The sequence below is a fragment of the Micropterus dolomieu genome, linkage group LG21 (assembly GCF_021292245.1).
Source record: "Micropterus dolomieu isolate WLL.071019.BEF.003 ecotype Adirondacks linkage group LG21, ASM2129224v1, whole genome shotgun sequence".
NCBI lineage: Eukaryota > Metazoa > Chordata > Actinopteri > Centrarchiformes > Centrarchidae > Micropterus > Micropterus dolomieu.
In genome coordinates this window covers 9,555,959-9,576,985 of record NC_060170.1, presented here as the reverse complement: position 1 = coordinate 9,576,985, position 21,027 = coordinate 9,555,959, and the positions used below count along the sequence as shown (strand labels likewise).

General features: G+C 40.5%; 2 protein-coding genes and 1 non-coding gene across 4 annotated transcripts in view; all 3 read left to right on the top strand.

Moving 5' to 3' along the window:
* The first annotated feature begins 1,620 nt into the window (after positions 1 to 1,620).
* LOC123960596 (piggyBac transposable element-derived protein 4-like) lies at positions 1,621 to 4,755 on the top strand. The gene is made up of 2 exons (XM_046035433.1): positions 1,621 to 1,849; positions 2,606 to 4,755. Exons 1-2 carry the CDS (start codon positions 1,713 to 1,715, stop codon positions 4,329 to 4,331), a joined length of 1,863 nt encoding a protein of 620 aa, XP_045891389.1. The 5' UTR covers positions 1,621 to 1,712; the 3' UTR covers positions 4,332 to 4,755.
* A 3,373-nt stretch (positions 4,756 to 8,128) lies between these two features.
* trnap-ugg lies at positions 8,129 to 8,200 on the top strand. The gene has a single exon. It is a non-coding gene; the product is annotated as a tRNA-Pro (tRNA).
* A 393-nt stretch (positions 8,201 to 8,593) lies between these two features.
* slc39a14 (solute carrier family 39 member 14) overlaps positions 8,594 to 21,027 on the top strand; it is a 32,187-nt gene continuing 19,753 nt past the window's right edge. The window contains exons 1-3 of one of the 2 annotated variants that reach the window (XM_046035656.1): positions 8,594 to 8,819; positions 16,420 to 16,612; positions 18,413 to 18,756. In XM_046035656.1, coding sequence (XP_045891612.1) covers positions 18,442 to 18,756 — 315 coding nt within the window. In that variant the 5' untranslated portion in view covers positions 8,594 to 8,819; positions 16,420 to 16,612; positions 18,413 to 18,441. The remainder of the gene's footprint in view (positions 8,820 to 16,419; positions 16,613 to 18,412; positions 18,757 to 21,027) is intronic. The other variant, XM_046035655.1, reaches the window with a different exon arrangement.

The window sequence follows — 21,027 nt, the reverse complement described above, 5'->3', positions numbered from 1 at the left end:
GTTCTGGTCGTCCCAAACGTCTTCCATTTGAGGATTATGGAGGCCACTGTGCTCTTAGGAACCTTAAGTGCAGCAGAAATTTTTTTGTAACCTTGGCCAGATCTGTGCCTTGCCACAATTCTGTCTCTGAGCTCTTCAGGCAGTTCCTTTGACCTCATGATTCTCATTTGCTCTGACATGCACTGTGCGCTGTAAGGTCTTATATAGACAGGTGTGTGGCTTTCCTAATCAAGTCCAATCAGTATAATCAAACACAGCTGGACTCAAATGAAGGTGTAGAACCATCTCAAGGATGATCAGAAGAAATAGACAGCACCTGAGTTAAATATGAGTGTCACGGCAAAGGGTCTGAATACTTATGACCATGTGATATTTCAGTTTTTCTTTTTTAATAAATTTGCAAAAATTTCTACATTTCTGTTTTTTTCTGTCAAGATGGGGTGCTGAGTGTACATTACTGAGAAATAAAATGAACTTGATTTTTGGAAAATGGCTGCAATGAAACAAAGAGTGAAAAATTTAAAGGGGTCTGAATACTTTCCGTACCCACTGTATATGGGTCAGCAGCCCCTTCAGTGATTAGCCAACTTGACAGAGTCCAAGCAAAAGCCCTTAGTGTGTAGTGGTGTGTTTCGCACAACCCCAATTCCGGCACTATTAATAGAAACAGGGGATATGCCATTAGAAATAAGTAGACGTAAAATCGGTTTGAAGTATATAATGAAACTAAAAGGACAGGATGGAAAACTACCAACAAAAACCCTGTTGAGTCAACATTGGGAGTTCATGGGAACAGCAAGAAGGATCAAAACAAACTTTACAGAAAAACTCAAATCTATGGCAAAGGAAATTGGTATTATGAATATGAAAGTATGTCCACCAATATGTCGTCCAGATATACCTTCATGGTTGATCCCAGATCCCAATGTTGACCTATATTTTATGGAAACAAGCAAAAGAAATATGTCAGAGGCTGTAGTGAAGGAGATAAAAGCCCGGATGTGTCAAATATGGGGAGGCCACCTACAAATCTACACTGATGGGTCAAAGGATCCTGAGAGCGGTAAAGTGGCTTTTGGTGTAAGCATTTCAGAAATAGGTTATAAAAAAGGATGTAGAATTCCAGATCATATGTCGGTCTTCACAGCAGAGCTGGTGGCAGAATCTCTGGGCATTAAAGTGGGTCGAAGATAATAAACAGGAGTATTCAGTTATTTCTATATAGTTCTATCCAGGCTGAGGTTTGGGCACTGTGGGCTGAGGAGTGAGCTGGCTCTGATTGATAAACACCCTGATGGAACATGTGAGTGTGGAGACAAGGAAACAGTGAAGCATGTATTAGTTCATTGTAGAAAATACTCGCCAAAGGAGGAAATTGTTTAGAGACCTGGGAGCAATTGGAGAAACTATATTTAGCATACGCACTCTAGTTAACTTAGATAGTTGGAACAAAATGAAGAAACTGATCGAATACCTACATAAAACTAGTTTATACAAAAAGAAATAGGCAATTTGCATTAAGATGTGAATAACGAACAGAGGAGGGCAGCAATACGCCACAGATGCGTCTAGTCTGCCGGAAACAAGAAGCAGAAGAAAAAACCAAAGCTTTGGCGACCACAAGGATGCGCGGAGATGTACATAGAGCTGTTGTGAGAAATAGTTTGTCTGATTTTCACACAGCGGGGTTGTTTCATTTCTGCTTTTCTTAAATGGAGCCACAGCCAAGACACAGCAGCGAAGAGACACTTGAACTTCTTGAAAGCGAGGATGATGGGGAGTCTGGAGCAGACAGTTTTTTCACCGATGATGAGTTAACGTACCAAGAAGGAGTTGATCCAGCTGAAGAGTTGAGTTACTTACTTTTGTATGTTGCAGTAAAAAATACGTTTGAGGGCAAAACTATCCACGTACCAAAACCACACAGAAGTTTTGTTTGCAAATCCTAAAGTTTTGTTTGCAAATCCAAACACTTTGCGAATCCAAAATGTTGAGCTGAAATTGTGGGTGGGACCTTCGTCTGTAAGAACATACAAACTAATGCCATATTAGTTACTAATAGCAGAGACATTGGTAATAGCAAGAATGCTGTTTTTGAACTGGTCCATATAGATTGCTTTTTGATTGTAGTCAAGCCGTTTGATTTTGATGCGCGTCTATTCCTGGCGTTACGGTACCGGTCCTTGTAGCGGCCAAAAAAGACCAGGACTCGTTAGTTTACTAGTCAAAAATTACACTTCATATCCTAAAGAAATACGTCATTATATTACACATCATAAAACAAGTCTTAATGAATATGTGACATCACCAAATAAGCTCTAATATGATAAAACGGTTTCCACACTAGGTTTGCTGATTGGTTTAATGGATTTCTGCTCAAACTTTTCCTCATGTTAAATCCATGATGCCTTTGCTGATACCAGTACTGTGACTGCTTGAATAGAGGGTCCACAAATACAGTGGGGGTTGGTGGCGGCGGGGGGGGAGACAGTATCAAGTAATCTCAGCTCATCACTTATACTGTGAGATGTGGAATACAAAATACTAGTCCGATATATTTGCAGTATGGTATAAGATTTTTTTATTGATTTTATTTGGTTTACAGTGATGATTATCAACAGGATGGAGACTCTGCTGCAGGACAACAGGCCAGATCTTTGGGAGAGCAGCCACCCCAACAGAGAAGAGCACGATCACGTTCTCCATCGCACTCCAGGGCACAGACGAGATCCAGGTCCAGTCGTGCACGTAGTGTGTCAAGAGAAAGGAGCAGAACGAGATCCAGATCTCCACTTTGGACATGGCCACAGCCGTTAGCCTCAGCCCCGTCCTGGAAAACAGAGAGCGATCCAGACATATGTCCAGTGCCAAAAAGATTCAACCCAGCGAGACCCCCTGGACATCAGCTGAACTCAAACAACACATACAAACCTCTGGAGCTTTTTAAACTGTTTTTCAGCAATGATGCAGCTCGAACCCTTTGTCAACACACAAATAAACAAGCTGCTAAAAACATTGCAATAGGCAAAAAATATTCATGGACTGACATCGACATCCAGGAGTTTTTCAAGTATGTGGGACTGACTTTCTTCTTTGCACTGGTGAAACTGGATAACATCCAGGAATACTGGAAAAAGAACACCATTTTCAGCGTGCCATTTCCAGCTAATGTCATGGCACGAGACAGGTACCGGGCGATATCTTGGAACATCCACATGAGTGATCCTGAGAAAGACGTTGAGAATGACAGAAAGAAGGGGACACCCGATCACGACCGCCTCTTTCGACTGAAGCCCCTCCTGGACACTATAAAACATGCTTGCAAGGCATTTTACCATCCCAGGCAGAACATTTCAATTGACGAGAGGACGGTGGCGACAAAGTCTCACACTGTCATGGCACAATACAAGAAAGCTAAGCCAGCCAAACTCATTGTTTTGGCTGACTGCAGCAATGGCTACACTGTGGACTTTGCAGTGTACACTGGCAAGTCACAGTTTGCCTCAGGCCATGGACTTGCATATGACTCTGTCATGTCCCTGATAAAGCCAGCATACCTTGGCAGTGGCTTTCACCTGTACGTAGATCATTTCTTCACCAGTCCAAGACTTTTCAAGGATCTGTTTAGCCTGAATATCGGCGCATGTGGCATGTACAGAGACAGGAGAAAAGAATGCCCTTGCATATGCACAAGTCCTAGAGGCTCCATCAGGTGGCTCCGTGAAGACCCGCTGGTTTTTGTGAAGTGGATGGACACACATGAGGTCACGATCTGCTCCACAATCCACCAGGTGTTCTCTGGCAGCATCGTGCAGAGGAGGGTCAAAACTCAGAATGGCAGCTGCACCACCAAATCCATTCCATGCCCAACACCTGTCATGGAATATAACAAGCACATGGGAGGTATTGATCTGTCAGGGCAACTGATCCAGTACTACTCCTCACACCACAAGAGCATGCGCTGGTACCGGACATTGTTTTTACACTTCCTGGACATTGCAGCCACAAACAGCTTCCTCCTTCACAAGGAGCTCTGCAGAGAGAAGCAGGAGGAACCCATGACCCACAAGGCCTTCCTGGAGGAGCTGACGGCCCAGTTGTGCGGTGTCACAGTTGCGGTCCCACCCGCCAAGCCACAGAGTGGTCACATTCCCGTGGCAATCTCTAAACAAACCGATGCGAGCAAGCGGGCCTCGTATGGACGCAAGACCTGTCTACACTGTAGGCAGACCAGGCAGGCAAATCAGTCTACCCCGTGGAAGTGTAAAGAGTGCGATGTGGCTCTCTGTCTCATTGCAGACAGGAACTGCTTTGAGGCATGGCACAACTAACTTTTTGTATTAAACCAGATGGACATTTCTTGAAAAAAATGTAAATACTTTTTGATGTGTGTTGGTTGGAATGTTTAGCTTTTTTCCTCTCTGATCGCCAAGACTTGGGAGAACAATTTTCAAAAGCCACCTCTCACGTTCACTGTTGTCCTCCTGTTGAGCTCTGTGAGATTATTTCTGGGGTTTTTTGGGTTTTTTTTGTCTTCACGGACATGTAACTATTTATACATTCATGGGACATTGCTGCAGCATACATATTCTGATAGTACATGTATACAACTTTGTTGTGCATTAACTTATTACATATTAGTTAATACACAGAGACCCAGCGACTGGTTACAATATCCATCACTCTCATCTAGGGCTGGGCGATATGAATAAAGATGTTATCACGATAAAACATTTCATATCATTCAATATCAATAATTATCATGATAAATGTCATATTATCATTTCTTTCAAGTTTAAAGGCTGATTTTTGCTCCTGAGTGAAAGTTGAAGAAACCTGATGGTTAATTGTAGTTTGAAACTTTTCCTTATGGTCAGAACATGACAAACGCTTGACCGTGGATCACTTAACAAGTCTGAGGTAGAACATTCAAAATTATTCTGATAAAATGTTTTTCAACAAATATGATCAGTGATTCTTTCTTCAGTCCCTTTTCCTCAATAAAATTAATATCTTAATAGAAACGTTAAGTGTAAATTAGTTCATGATTCAAATGAATTCAATCAAACACTTATTGACGATATATTGAACATTTGTTATATTGTTTATGAGGAAAATTATATTGCAATAATTATCATTATTGTTTTATGGCCCAGCCCTGCTCTCGTCCTTAAACTTCCCCCAGTTAGGTTTTCCCAACACTTTTCTCAACACTTTTTTTCCACCCATACACTTCACTCATTGATGCATTAATGTTTATCATGCATAGGACTGGCTAATGGTCACTATCTATGGTTTCCTCTTGGTACACTGTCCAGTTGCAAATGGGAGCAATAACCGTGTTAACATGTATTCTTGTTTTACTTCCATCATCATCATCATCATTCCTTCTGTCCCATCGATACATCAACCACCACATAGGTAGGTACATCTGTATAGGCCAAGATTTTTGATTTAACATTTTTTTGCTTTGATCAGGTGGAAATTGGAGTAATTTATTTATTCAGCTATTTATTTGACATGTTTCCTATACTCAAACATGCTTGTAATGCTAAAACATACAAAATCATATTTTTGCAGTTTAAAATACAGACTGACAGCTTTCTTGTCTTTGCTTTCAGCTGTATGTCTATTTCTGTCCTGTAAATTGTTCTTGGAACTGTGTGTAACATTGAGAGCAACCAAAAACTGGGTTACCACTGGATTTAACGTTACAGTAACTCATCTCAGGCTGTTGTCGAGAAAAACAATTATGGGAGTTGGATTCTTGTTTTGGAAATTAATTTAATAAATCCACCTTCTATGCTAAGGCGAAGGAGTGGACCTACCACTAACTGTTGCAGCTATTGACAGATGTTAATGTGTTTGTGAAGTTGCACATGTCCGAGATGACAGCCAGTAAAGAATGTTTACAACTGTGGCAGTGCACGAGTATTGACGTATTTCACACTGTGTTTGTATGTTTGTATTGTCTCACAGCCAAATCCACACTACAAGGCCAGTAATAACACATTTGCTGATCAAAACAACAAAACATAAAAAATAGGTTTCCACATAAACCAAAAACACAACCATACCGCTTGCCACTATAACAAGGTTAACACTTGAGTGGAAAGTTACAGATTACAGCATGAAACTTTGTACAATAGTTATATTGTCACGTGGCACTGGAACTGAATATTGCTGCTATTAGAAAATGTAAAGAGCAGCATTTCATTCTCTAAATAGAAGTTATGTTTAAACATGTCCTCACTGACTCCTGCTTGTATATTTTTGTATTTCCCCTAAGATGAACTTTGCTGACATCTGTAATGTGTTTTATGTACATAGTTGAAATGTAAATCTTGTGTGCACACCACTTGGTATCAGGATAATGATATGAACAATTTCCAGACATAACTCATAGAATATACTTTGAGGTTCACTCAACCTTCTCCCCAGGTGGAACCTGGCTTCCTGTGGGACCAGTGTAGCCAGCTCACGGTGCAGCGAGGAGCTCTTCTCCTCTGTGTCTGTGCGGTGTTTGCAGTGACGTCTCCTCCTCAGCTGTTATCTAACCTAGTTGTGAAGTAAACACTGCTGATTTTAACAGGTGCTTTATGGAAGCCATGATAACCTAGCTGCATTGTTTGTTTGACACCCCCCCCCCCCCGTGTGTGTCCAGGAAGTGACGGAAGTGATGTCCTTTCTGACATCATGCTGAGTGTGCCGAGTCTGTTTTCCAAGAAGAAGCCTAGCCATTGCGACCTGGATGAATTGCCATGGAATGCCATGAACAACGATGAACAAATAAACAAAGCCAACACGGCCTTCTGGATTATAGTGTTTAAAATTGGCAACCTCTCTTTGCAATCAGAGTGCTCAGAATTGACTGAGAACTTACAGACTTTCTGATTCTGCTAGTTCATGATATTTATTTAGCAGAATTGGTTTACGTCAGTGTCGGTTAACCATTATTAAGTCAATTTTATTTTTATAACCCAATATCACAATGCGCAAATTTGCCTTAAGGGGCTTTACAATCTGTACCGGATACACCAACCTCTGTCCTTAGACCCTCGATTTTGATGAGGAAAAATTAGACCAAAAACATTTTACAGGGAACAAATAGAAGAATTTAGTCGCCAGAATCTTATGTCTGTCAGAATCTTTTTTATGTTAGCAGTTCTACATGAATATAAAATTAATTAGAAGGTAAGAATTTAAAAACATAGCCTACATGGTGGCAAAATCTTGCTTGCAGCAGTAGTTATTGAAATATCAGCTTAATGTCAGTCATTGTGCCAAACCATTAGATTGTGGTGACTTGAATTTGAAATAAATATGTTGCTCTGTATGTCTTCATTTTTTGGAGCTGAGCTGTCAAGACCAAGGGACTTGACATGTTATTGTACGTATTTCACAGAGGGAGAAAACGTGAGGTTTGATATGGGCAGGCAGATAGCATTGTTAATTCATGAAAAGCCAAATCATTACAAATTCTAAAACTTGAATCAGCAGCACTATGAAATTTTATTCTAAATCTTACGACACGAATGCTGGGTGAAAAAATCTCTGTGGACTTTCCATCAGTCTGCATTTTGAAGTTGCATCTTTTGTATTAAACTGGACCTGTATACCACATTTTACCACTAGGTGTCGCGCGTGACTCAGCCGCTCCTGAGTGTGACCACTTTTACAACTGGCATTAAAGGTAGAGTATGATTTTCTGCAGGATTGTTATCACCGTAAAACTGTAATGAAAAGCCTAGTCCTAATAAGACGCCTGTCCGGTTTACCGGCCTGGTAAGTATTCATACTGGTTGAAATAAACAATTTGATGTTACCCTATTTCCCATCTTTGCTGAGCCAGAGTTTTGTGCGAAAGGAATTATTGGCCTGTCCCATATAGACGCCTGTTCCAAATATAGTCAGGGGGAGTTCAGTGATTGAAGCAAATAAAAGCCTGGGTTATTAATTGAGTGTCCAGGTGGCCATGACGGTGCATCAGGCAGGTGTGTGTGCAAACCACGGTTCTGCTTCACTTACACTTCATGAGTAAACGTAGGCTACATATTGTTGCAAGAACTATAAGATGTGAAGTTGATACATCACGAGGAGTTTTTCACAAGTGAAGGCTTTGTTAAGAGGCTCGTTGGTCTAGGGGTATGATTCTCGCTTTGGGTGCGAGAGGTCCCGGGTTCAAATCCCGGACGAGCCCACCGTTTGGCCGAAGCTATTAAAACGTGAACTTTATGGAATGAGTAATATCTTAGTCGTCGAGACCTCGACAGATACAAGTGTTAGTCTTGTATGTGCATCCATGCAATGAGTTTCGTAAGACGAAGGACAAGATCCGTTGTAGGTTAATAAAAGTCGTAGGTGTACATTTAACATGGATATCCTGTTCCTCAACTGCGTTATTTTGGCTAATTCATCTGTATACCTGTTATAGTGTGCACATGGCTGCTGTATCTCTATATTTGTTGTTATCAATAAAGAAATAAAAATTATATGTGTAGTCTTTCAGTACTCTTGTCGACCGCACGAGGGAGACACGGCCATTTTGACAAGGGCGAACTTGTAGACGTCACTACTGTAGTGACCCCTCCACGCTGCTGCTGTGAGCTCGGCTTCAATGGGAGGACCACAGAGGAGTAAAGAAACTCCCCTCGGTCTCTTCATGACTGAACGTAACGTTACCAGAGACAACTGGCTGCCAGCAGCTGACATTTTCTTTACCCAGATGTGAAATCTCCGGACTGTAGGATCCATAGAGACGCTGCTGTTGAGACGAGTTGACGTCAAGTCTGCTTTTCTGCCCCCAACAGCATCACCGGGTAAGCTAACTGTCAGGGCTAATAAGAAACTGGCTAATATATGTCATTACATTAGCTAACTGAAACCGGCTCATAATTAACAGTGAGGACGTTCATTTAAACATTAAAGGTTTATTGTAGTCGGTTAGTTTACTTATAATACGGGGCCGTTCTTGATTTGCTATAGATGCTAATCAACCTATTAGCCAGATCAAGTTAGACTAAATGATCAGTGACTGGTTGAGTTGTTCATTTGTTTTCCTTTAACTGTTTTGTTTTAGAATCACAAAGACAAGTGTGAGAGAAAGAGCATGTGGGTAATCGTGGGTCCTGCTTTAAGAAAAAAAAAAAAAAAAGGCAAGAGACGGAGAAATTGTGCAAACCAGCCAATGAGCAGTCTCCCAGTCATAGCACCGTGAGGTTAAATGAGTGTCGCTTCTTTTATTTCCTGCTTAAACTCGTTTGGACTCTGCATTGTCAGCGTAATTATATAGACAAGTACTCCTTAAGTTCGTCCGATAACCACACTCACTTCCTGTTTTCTCTCCAGTGGTGAAAAATAGCCCGAAGAAAACTAGCAATCATGGTTCAGAATCAGAAACACTTAATTGTGCCTCGAAGGGAAATTCTCACTGCTCACGTTGCATATCAAGATATTAAGGTATAGGAAATAGAAAGTAGGTAAATATAAAATCTAAATATAAAGGAGTGTGGACATGTACAGTATTTTACAGTGTCAACAGAAATGTAATGATAAATAGTAGTAAGATAGATAGTATTAATGAGTGCAAGTAGAGTTGACAATGAATTGATACAATCTAAAATATAAATATGGTAATATAGGTTTAAATGGTCGTGATGAACCTGGAATAGTCAAAGTTTTTTCCAGGTCGAAAAAACTTGGAAAAATATTTTGACTACATATATACATTGTCCTGTAGTTTGTAGAGATTTCTTTTGTGAAATTGGTTTGAAGCCATGTAGAAGACATGGAATTTCAATGTCTGAAATGCATGTTTAACTCTGAGTAATACTTTAATAAGGAAAAGGTTTTACTTTCAAAATGTTGCTCTTGCAGCCAAAGGTGAACACATTTTCAGAGTTTTAGGGTGTTAAATCAATTATCTTTAAGAGGGTTTTCGATGCAGTTAGTGTTTAACTAGTCAAAATAGTAATTTTGATGTTAATATCATTTACAGTGCTTACCATATGTTAAAATATTCTTTCACATAAATAGAACTGCAGCTGTACAATATTTGGAAATGGAAGAAATACACCACCGGCGCTTGTGTGCAGGATTTAGGTATGTGCCCTGTGGCTTTCTACCTCTCTGTCTCTGACCTCTAAGATGACCTCTGGCTAAAAATGAGGGGTTGAGCCGCACCAAGTCATGTCTAAACCCTTTCATTTTATGGTCAGTGGTCCTTTGTTGTCCGCTCAGGATAAGTGGAGCACAGGGACCATGCGTTCGGTGAACCAACATATGCCTACAGCCATCACTCTCTCATCTAATGACAGTCTTGGTTGATGATATCAGCCTGAGAACTGAGCGAAACAATAATTATGGGTCTTCTGTAACGGTTGATGAGTCGATGCACAGCTTAACCTGCTCCCACAGCATATAAAGTGACCCAGGATGAAACAGTTGAGGGTGCAGATGTGAGAAGACATACTAGAGTCTGCTTTGAGGAACAAACTGCTTTGAATTCAGAAGATACTAGCGAGGGGCAGTTGCTGTGTCTCCGTTCATAAAAGGTACTGTACTTGTCTTTTTTGAAAACGACACAAAAGAGGACCACTGAGGAGAATTGTTTCTGCTGATGTCTGATTCAGAGCCTGAACTTATGTGGAAGGGCTCTTTGAGCCTTTGTGCCTTATCTAACCATCAACTCTGTAAAAAGTGTTTTTCGGTGACAGTACTGTAGTACACTAGTGTGTCTGTGAAGGATCATAGTTATCCAAGGAAGTTTAAAATCAAGGGCAATGTGCTTTTCAACCAAGTCCATTTTAACATTCCTTGGAAAACTGCTTTGTTTTAAGGTGGGTATAATTATCATGATACAGATGATTAGCTGTTGCTCCTCTTTGTCTTGGTAGTAAATTATCATAATAAAATTGATGCCCCTGGAAAAACAAGACATGGCACCATGAACTCTTGGAGCTTGTGATAGGCATTTTTGTTCTTTGATTTTGTAAAGACCAAACAGTGAATCAGTAAATTGAGAAAACAATTGGTAGATTAATCCATAATAAAAATAAGTCTTCTCGTGATACACGAGCCATAATTCTGTATTGATGAGATTTTCTGTGGTTTACTGTGAGTCTGTTGATACGTTATATTGTGATTTGGTATTCTATTTCTCAAAGGAAAACTTGTTTTTATCTGATAAAGTAAAATCTTAAAAACCCCTGGGAGGTGACTGAGAGCATAGTTTTAGGGGAACCTTTTGCCCTCAGTGATAGTGGAAAAAAGAGATACTTTGATCTTAGACTATAAAGCTTTAATAAATGTCAAAGTATGTCCGAACAGTTGAAAGCAGGGTGTAAGCTGCTCACTAAGAGGAGATTTAGATGTGACAAATGAAAATAAAAAGTTTCGCAGCCTTTTATCAGTCACAACTTTGCCTTCAGTGAGGTTGTTCCTTATATACACTAGTGAAAGCAACACTTATTTCCATGCTGACAGTCCAACCTTTGAAGATAAAACATGTAAGTGAACCATCATGTACAGCGCTGCGTTCAGATATCGTTTCTTTTTCCACAGTGGTTGGTGGATACGTGTTTGATTTGGCAGCTTATCTTGTTAGTAAAGCCTCAGCCCACTGCGATCCTGTTAGATTTTATTTCTTCTTAGTCAGCTGGTGAAGTTGATATTGACAGTGGAAATTTCTCACTGAGCTGTGTTTGCACAAATTCAAGGAACAGTGAGTGTGAGAAGTGACAAGAGTGCTGGTAACAGTTTGGTTGCGAGATGAAGCTTGTGCTTTAGAGATGCACTTGATACAGTTTTCTTGGCGGATTCTGATTTTCTTTGTAAGAATTATAATTGACAGCATACACAATAATTTTTGTAACTCTTCTTTATTACAAGGTTGTTTATTAGTCATTATACAGCACAAGGCTGCATAAAGAAATTAAATTTGTAGTTCCTTCATGCTTCACACAACATATAAATAAGTGTAGGCCTATATTAAAATATATTAAAAATAATGGGATCCTTATCAGCACCAGGATAAGCATTGGCTACTCTTCCTGGTGTCCGTTTAACTTTATGTTCATAATAAAACATTATTGTAAATTAATAAAAGTTTCTCCAAAACTGCAGCCGGTTACAGAGGCTCCTCTTACTCGGACACATCTCAAACTAAAAACGTTCTCCAGGTTAGGCTACTGTACAGAGCTTTTTGTACGAATCAAATCCAACTGAAAATGTATTGCAATATAACGCAGCTGTTTCCGACTGTGTGTGTGCGCGTGTGTATCTGTCTGATCTAGTTTTATGAAGTTACCTAAAAACACATCTTGCGTTTTTGATTTAGGCTTTAAAATATCCAGTGTGTCTGCCTCTTCTGACTTAACACCAGATAAAATCTCTCTCTCTCTGCCTCTCATATCATATACATTGTCGAGAGCTTTTTTTGGGCTTTAAAGGTATTACAGAGAGCCTCATCTCTTAACTCATGTTGAAGAACCAGCCGATCGATCGGTGCATTTCTAATGTGCTTATTTACTCACTCCCAGTGCTCCTATTGTCTTGTGGCAGTGGTGATTCATTTATTGTGTGTGCGCTTGTAGCTGACAAAAAACGTCATGAGAGGAGAGTAAAATGCGAGGCAGGGCAAACGGGTGACTTTCTAAGAACAGGATGAGCAGAGGAGAATCAGCTGCACGCTTTTGGGATTGGAGTCCGGCAGACTGTGACTGAACATTTCCCCACCCTGCTTTTTACTCCTCTCTCCTCTGCTGCTGGCTCCCTTGTAGAACTCAAATTATACATCCTGGCAGAGGCCTTCACTGTCGCGTTGAAGGACTAACGTCTCTGCTGCAGACTGCCTGTCTCTTCCCACCACCCTTTATCTCCACAGCTACAAATAGGCCTTGGACTCGAAATGCACACAGTGACATGGTAAGTTTGTCGTGACATTGGTCTGACCTGACTAGGGCAAAGGCTTCTACTCCTTCAGTGTTTATTGTAGTTTAGCTCTTTGTGGACCTGTTTGCTCTCGGGAGCAAAAGAAGGACTGATTTAGGAGCCCGAGTGCACGTGTATGTTTAGTGTCACAGCCGAGGAAGCAAGGTGAGCAGTTTAACAGCTATTCTTCCTCACTGGTTATCTCGCTTTGACTTGGATAGAGCACAGCAGGTTTTTTGAAAATTATGCCAATATCATTATGTGAGAGTTTAAAAACTCACATTTTTAACAAACACATAACATAGGAAAAAATTAACTTTTATAAGAATCCCTTAAATTTTTTATCCTTAAAGAAACATCTGAAAAAGACATTTTAAATAGTAAACTTAAAGCAATAGATACAATTAATATTTTAATATGTTTATAATTAATATGCTGATTGGTAGAAACAGCCATTGTTACAACTGAGTTGTATTAATAAACACAATAAATATAAATGAGTAATAAGAAATATATAAAAATTCAAGCTTCAATTAGCTAAAATTGTCCAGTTATCCTTTCAATGAAATATTTCATTTAAATGTGAATATTGTGTGAGAATGAAAAGACAAGACATCAAAGAGTAGGGGGGCCAATAAATCAAAAAACATGTGAGTGTGTAAACTGTGTTAGTAACTAAGTTATTGATTGGAAAACCTGGGACGTATGTCTGTGCAAAGGCATTTTACATTAGGTGTGTTGATATGCATGGATACATGCTGAGTTGTACCCCATAATGACAGAAGGAAATGAATAAATAAAAGTAACAACTATCATTACTTTGGCCACTGTATTTCCATCTCGGAAGATTATATCTAATTGAGAAAAGGCCTTCCACAAAGTAAGCTTAACGTAGTAACATGGAATTGGTCCATTTACTCAGTGGTTGATTTGTAGACCTGCACACTGACGGAGAGGTTGCGTTGTTCATGCTTGTTGGTATTTTAAGAGCTTTTTGTTTCTTTAACACATCACATTTCCCATAAACTCTTATTTCCCAAATGCAGATTGATTGCACTTTAACGTGCGTGTTTGTGTGTGTGTGTGGTATTTGTGTGATTGCAACATAGTTGTCCCTAAACGTAACCATATTAAGAAGGCACATGTTGATCCACAGTGTGCCTGTTTTTATGTGCTGCTGCCTTTAGTCGTAGTCGCTCCTGAACATTTTCTGACACACTTCGCCTCTCCCTTAATGAAAAATAAATGTGGAAGAGGAGAGAGATATCACTTTACCTCTGGCTGCTTTCCCGTATGTCAGAGGGAGAGGCCTTATTGGTGAGTGTTTATCCACTTTTGAAACTCTTGTCCAGTGTAGATTACAACAGCTACACTGCTAGAAAAAGCGAGAGGAAAAAGCTTCAAGTAGGTTGGGGTGATATGAGCCTACCTATACTGAGATGAAAGAGATTTACATTCTCTTTTTATTTAACCAGGTAAGTCACATTGACTTAGATAGTAGCATAAACATTGCTGAAAAACAATAGAATATAAGTCAGAGACAGAATTTCCAGTAGTCTTTCTTATATCCAGGGTTATCAGCTTCCTCAGTTTAATTGAGCTATCCCTTTTAATATATCTGGTTGTGTCAAAGGCTGCAAATCAGTGGTAAGAACTAGACTTTGATAATACTGCATTTGTCGGGTTTTTGCATGCATGTGATGAAGTTTTTTCATTACTAAATAATTGCTTAAAAGCAAATATGTTATGCTGCGTGGTGGTACAGTGGTTAGCACTGTCGCCTCACAGCAAGAAGGTTCAAACCCTGGTTGCCCCGGCCTTTCTGTGTGGAGTTTGCATGTTCTCCCTGTGCCCGCGTGGGTTCTCTCTGGGTGCTCCAGCTTCCTCCCGCCATCCAAAGACATGCAGGCTAGGTTAATTGGTGTCTCTTAGGTGTGGATGTGAGAGTGCGTGGTTGTTTGTCTATGTGTGGCCCTGCGATGGACTGGCGACGTTTCCAGGGTGTACCCCGCCTTTCGCCCAGTGTCATCTGGGATTGGCTCCAGCCCCCCGCGACCCTGCACGCAGGATAAGCGGTTGATTGTTTCTAGAGCAGCATCAGTAAAGTTCACAACAGCAGTGTCACTATTCAACAAATCTAAAATGTCAATAAAATAAATCATCATAATAAATCATATTCCTGACATCAGAATATTGAGTGATGTTTAGAATCAATCAGTATCAGTCCTTCCTCCTCCTCCCTCTGCTGCTGCTGTGATTCACTGCCTGCAGGTACCTTTTTTAGAAGGAGGAGCAGCTGGATTGTCTCAGCCAGCAGCTGAGTTTCCAACTATTTGCCAAATTTTAAGGTATGTGGCAAACTAAGCTCCACAGTTAGACGACATCTTTTGTTTTAGCTGGTTTGTAATAATTAACATGTAAAACATAGAGGATGAGAGCCTGTGGACGGAACAGATTAAAATATCACTTTCTGCAGGTTTACATGTTTATGCTTGTTGTACAGGGGTATTGATAAATTATTGGCGTTTTACTCGTGAAGGTTATAGTGCAATTATCTCCACCGTGGCCTCTCTGTGTTTAATTATTTTTTTTTCCCTCTTGATTGAGTTGCTAAATTTACTTATGTGATGTGGCAGTTTACTTTCCAAGGGCGATCCTTAAGCCATGAACAATAGCAGCCAGCAGTAAGGAGGGCAAGGTTCAAAGCTCCTGCAACTTGTTCCCCCCCCTGCTTCAGGATAAGGCCTCATTAGAGAAAGTATAAGAAGATGGGGACAGGGTGACTTATTGAAGAGTCTTCTCTTTGCCTCCTCAACTCAGAGACCTAGAAGGAGGAGGGGTTGGTGAACTGAACTCAAATTAGAAGTAAGAGATAGCAGACAGACTGGCCTTTTTGAAAGTTGTATTTTATCAAAGGGGAAAGGCGACTGAGTGTGGTTGCACTTTTTTGACTGAAATATTCTGCTTTACATTCATATCGTCTCACATTTCCACAGAGCTGGCCAGTACAGACAGATTTTTATTGTTGGCCACTGAGTGCCTTACTCAAGGGTGTCTCAGCAGTATATAAAAAAACAGGGGAGGCTCTTACTCTTTTTTTTTTTTTTTTTCTTTTGAACTCTCCTGGACTGTGGTGTGTTAAGCAATATGTTTTCTGGTCACAAGGCGGAGTTTCTAAGCTCTCAGTGGCTGAAACGTCATCGTATTGGCTGACAATGTGCTGTGTTCCTCAGCTGAATTGGATGTTTGCAGCTTCCACTGCCGGCTACGAAATTACTTTCTTTTCATATATAGTTTCAGAAATGTGGATTTGGCTCGGTGCTGAAGTTTTGCAAGTCGATGGGTAGAGTGAATACAGAAACGTCATTGAAGTTGCCATTCCAAGTTTCTTTTCTCCTTGACTGTCTCTTTTCTTCCATCCTTTCCTATTTCTTTCCTCCTCACTGGTGAATCGTAACCTTTGTTTATCTCTCCCTCTCTCCTCCACAGTCCACTGAACTCCTGAGCAGCATACTGCTCTCTTCAGGCATTTCTTCTTCTCCACTTGCTGTTTCCCTAACACCATCTCTGCTCCTGTGAAACCTGTGGGCATTACTCAGTCAGCACGCTTGAAGCCTCAGGGCAGACAGACTGACTTAGGGGCTTTATGCACCAGCTGTCATTAGAGGCTCTGTAGGAAAAGGTGAGCCCAAATTTGAATGTGTACCTGCAGCAAGTACTGAAATGAAAAGGTGCTCTGTGAGTTGGAGCAGGGGACGGGAACATTACAGCTTGCCTTGTGTGTGTTGTGTGTACATGAAAGGTTGTGTCAGGGTTGGAAAAAATGTTTCATTATCACTAATTCACTTTATTCACCATTTATTTAGTCGAAATACTTAATATTTTCCTGCCTACAATGGCTGATTAAATAATATCTTTTTTAATTATTTTTTTTTATTGTCAGGGTAACTTAAAACTTTCACTAAATCCCAATTCCACACTTAGTTGAAAACAGGCAGCACATTATGACATAAGCTGATAGCACTTGCAACTTGTTTCCCCCCCCTGCTTCAGGATAAGGCCTCATTAGAGAAAGTATAGGAAGATGGGGACAGGGTGACTTATTGAAGAGTCTTCTCTTTGCCTCCTCAACTCAGAGACCTAGAAGGAGGAGGGGTTGGTGAACTGAACTCAAATTAGAAGTAAGAGTTAGCAGACAGACTGGCCTTTTTGAAAGTTGTATTTTATCAAAGGGGAAAGGCGACTGAGTGTGGTTGCACTTTTTTGACAAATATTCTGCTTTACATTCATATCGTCTCACATTTCCACAGAGCTGGCCAGTACAGACAGATTTTTATTGTTGGCCACTGAGTGCCTTACTCAAGGGCGTATATAAAAAAAACAGGGGAGGCTCTGTCTCTTTTTTTATTTTTTTAAATTTTTTTTTCTTTTGGACTCTCCTGGACTGTGGTGTGTTAAGCAATATGTTTTCTGGTCACAAGGCGGAGTTTCTAAGCTCTCAGTGGCTGAAACGTCATCGTATTGGCTGACAATGTGCTGTGTTCCTCCTGCCGGCTACTAAATTACTTTCTTTTCATATATAGTTTCAGAAATGTGGGTTTGGCTCAGTGCTGAAGTTGATATTTATATACCTAAAGCTGCACCCTGCAAAATAAATTTAGTCCTTTGTGAGCAATTTAAAAAGAGTAATTGAAACTTTTGAGTACCAACGTTTTGACACCAAAAAATGCTTCATCAAATTCTTTCTTTTGTTACTTATTAATTGATGAGATATTACTTAAGGCTTTTTCCACAACTGTGCTTTTAAGAGCTGTTAAATCGGACTCTGGTTCCTGTTCCCCCTTGGTGTGATTCGTACATATCTGTTTTTGTCATGTTGCAGAGCACACATAGAGCATGTCACAGTGAATTTCCAACACTTAGAAAGACATGTTTATACTCATTGACATGGACAATTATCGGTGTAGATATTTAGCATTTTTCCAATTATCGGAATCAGTATTTGTAAAATGAGATTGCAGATAAGATAAATAAAAAAAAAAATGCATTACTTTGGCTCTGATGCAGCCCTCTGCATCTGAGCCAAAGCATCTGCAGCTGAGTGAGCATGTTGCTATTGAAGTCAGCAATTCATGAGAGGAACAGAAGCCCTCTCACCGGAGACCACGCTGAGCACCTCTGATGTATAGTGATTACAAATATCGGCCATCAGTCTCCTTGATTACTAATAATCGGTATTGGCCCTGAAAAAAACATAGCAGTAGACCCCTAGTTGGCACTCTATGGATTGTGATTACAGGAAATTCGAAAATACTGCATTTGGTTCATCAGCCAGGCTGGTACAGTAAGAGCTCTCATAATCAGTACCAAGTGTAAGAAATGGTACCAAATTCATAGTTTATAGAGCAGTGTTATTTATTTATTTTTTGTCTGTAGTTTTAAAAGTTTGGTTTAAATATTTAGTCTCCCCTTCACCCCTCAGATCGACATCCTCCAGCCTGTGAAGAAGCCATGCTTATCTGGTCCGCTCATGGCCGTGGCACTATGATCATCACCCTCCTCCAGTCCCAGCTGATGTTGGTTCTGGCCTTGGCTGTGCTTCTCTGCCGAGTGACAGGTCAGGGGGAAAGTGAGACACAGTCACCTGCTCAGGTGCTCCAGGACCTGCTGTCCCGCCATGGAGACAACAGCACCATCACGGTGCCCCAGCTGCGCGCTATGCTGGCCCTCCTTAGCAAAGGTCAGGATGAAGGCGACGGCGACAGCGACAGCAGCATTGTAGCTGAGAAACCTACAACCACACCTCCCAAATCCAACAGCTCCAAGGTAAGAATGAAAACATTCTCTTATTTTGTGTTAGCACTTTGAGGGCGCTCCATTGTGGTTGATAGAACATGTGCAAATTTAATCTATTAATTTCAAACTTTATTAAAACTGAAATAACCAATGAGGTTGCCCTCATTTGCAATGATGTTGAGTTATAGACAAGTTAAAATAAACAGGACAAATACAGATGACAAAAATAAAAATGTGCACATTGAGGCGGGGATGGTTGGTTTTTGCATGTGTTGAAAATCATTTCAGGATTTTGGGGCACTAAAATAAAAGGCTGACTTTCCAAATTCAGTCTGTGTTCGAGGGACCTTAATTATTAAAATAGTATAATTAAAGTAATTTGAGAGAGTAAGATGGGGCCCAAGTTCCAATCCAGTATCACTGAGATGTAAGGTGTCAGCTTTATAACAAGGGTTTTATAGATGAACAAATACTACTGTTATGCAGTGCCTCTCTGCCAAGACCAACACATCCGATCAAACAGAGTACAGTTGTGAGTACTGTAGCTAACACCGGTAATAAATCACAGGGCAGAATGATAGACCAGGAGTTTAAGAGTGAAAGGAGCAACATTTCCATATATTATCTCCAAAATCAGATGGAAAAACTGCCTCAACAATCCTCTTGCTGATTCTGTTGCTGTTAAAGAAGATTTTTTTTAATGCCGTTTTCTGACAGATTAAATGTAAATTTCTCATCAAGCCAAATACCGAGATATTTATTAGCCCCCCCCACTAAAGATTTTCCCAGTCAACAAGTAGTTGTTAGTTCAAACCATTAGTCGACTTGTCGTTTATGATTATAAATTAAGTAATTTCAATGTATGTTTGGTGCATCTGAAAATAGTTTGAGTTCCAGGGCTGAGAAAGAAAGTTACAAGTAACACTGTGATACATTACAGAGAAATACAAAACAAACAAATACTCGTATTTTTATTATTTTACCATTTTTCTACTTCATTCTCCACCTTATTTTACTGTTTTATAGGGCTGAATATTCGACAATAGGGTACACATTCGATTTTCAATTATGAGATTCGATTGAGGGTTTTTTCGCGCGCCTGACCTCCGCCGACAGCAGTGAATGTAATCTCCAGTTCACATCAAAGGGAAAACGAAATGAAGCCCTCAGCTGTCATAATACAAGAACTTAAGGACTCAAAGGCAGACTCGGAACAGTTCGAAGGGCTAACAAAGGGTTTTATTGAAAAGTGCAACGAAAGACTGGGTGGTAGGTTCCAACAGGGCAGAATGGAGAACACGGAGGAGGGGGGTTTGTCCAGGCAAGATGTGAGCAGAGCGGGGTGTGGCGTTCAGCAGAGTTCCCGGAGGTAGTGTGATCCTGGGCACAGAGAAAAACAGGTTAATCCAGGGAGACACAGAAATTACAAGGAATCTTACTGGAATAGATAGTTGGCCTTGACGCATGTACGACATGTGGTTAACTGACGATCTGGCGAAGAATGTGAGGAGGACTGGGGTTGAAATCCTGCAGGAGCTTGATTAGTGGAATGAGGACCAGGTGCGCCACTGGAGCCAGAGAGTGTAGCCACGCCCAGACAAACACAGACAGGGAGGACAGACCGAAAACACAGGGAAGGGGGGAACAAAAGAACACAAGGTAGTGGGGAGATACCGCAACACTCAGCTGTGTGGCAGCACTTTAAACTGAGTGATGACAGCAGTAGTGTGGAAGTTATGGCGTTTATTAATTTTCCAATTGCTTAATTTCATTACAGATCAAAACAGTCAAATTTCCTACATTTTAAAATTAATCAGTAAACTGTAGGCTGGAATTAGGCCGTTTGTAGAAGAAGAGCATTTAGTCGCTATAATTTTGCATAATAACGTGTTAGATTTAGTTCTGCTACCGGAAACACCGCTCATCCCGTGCGCTCTCTGCCTGGACCCCCGCCCGGCGAAACTATTCCCGGATTCTGCTCTGGACCTGCTCGGATAATTTATTATTATTATTCGCTCTTAATTACTATCGAAGCGAGAAAGCTCAAAAAATGACATTCGGGCCAGCTCTACTGTTTTAGTATTTACTCACTATTTGAATCTGCTCATCTTGCTTTTCCCTTTAGTCCTCACCTCTAGTCTCTCTTATTACACTGCAAACACAACAGCTTGGCTCCCCTCTTTCTCTCTCCCTGTATGTGTTTGTTCTGCGTACACTGTACCCATTTTGAAGCATGACCAAATATGGACAATTAAGCACAGTAATGCCCAGAGATCATAACTAAACCTGGATAAGAGCACA

Excerpts from the sequence above, each read along its gene's own strand:
- LOC123960596 (XM_046035433.1), top strand. The coding sequence starts at position 1,713 with ATGGAGCCACAGCCAAGACACAGCAGCGAAGAGACACTTGAACTTCTT. Across the intron at positions 1,850-2,605 it reads GGAGTTGATCCAGCTGAAGA|TGATGATTATCAACAGGATG; the intron begins GTTGAGTTACTT and ends TTTGGTTTACAG.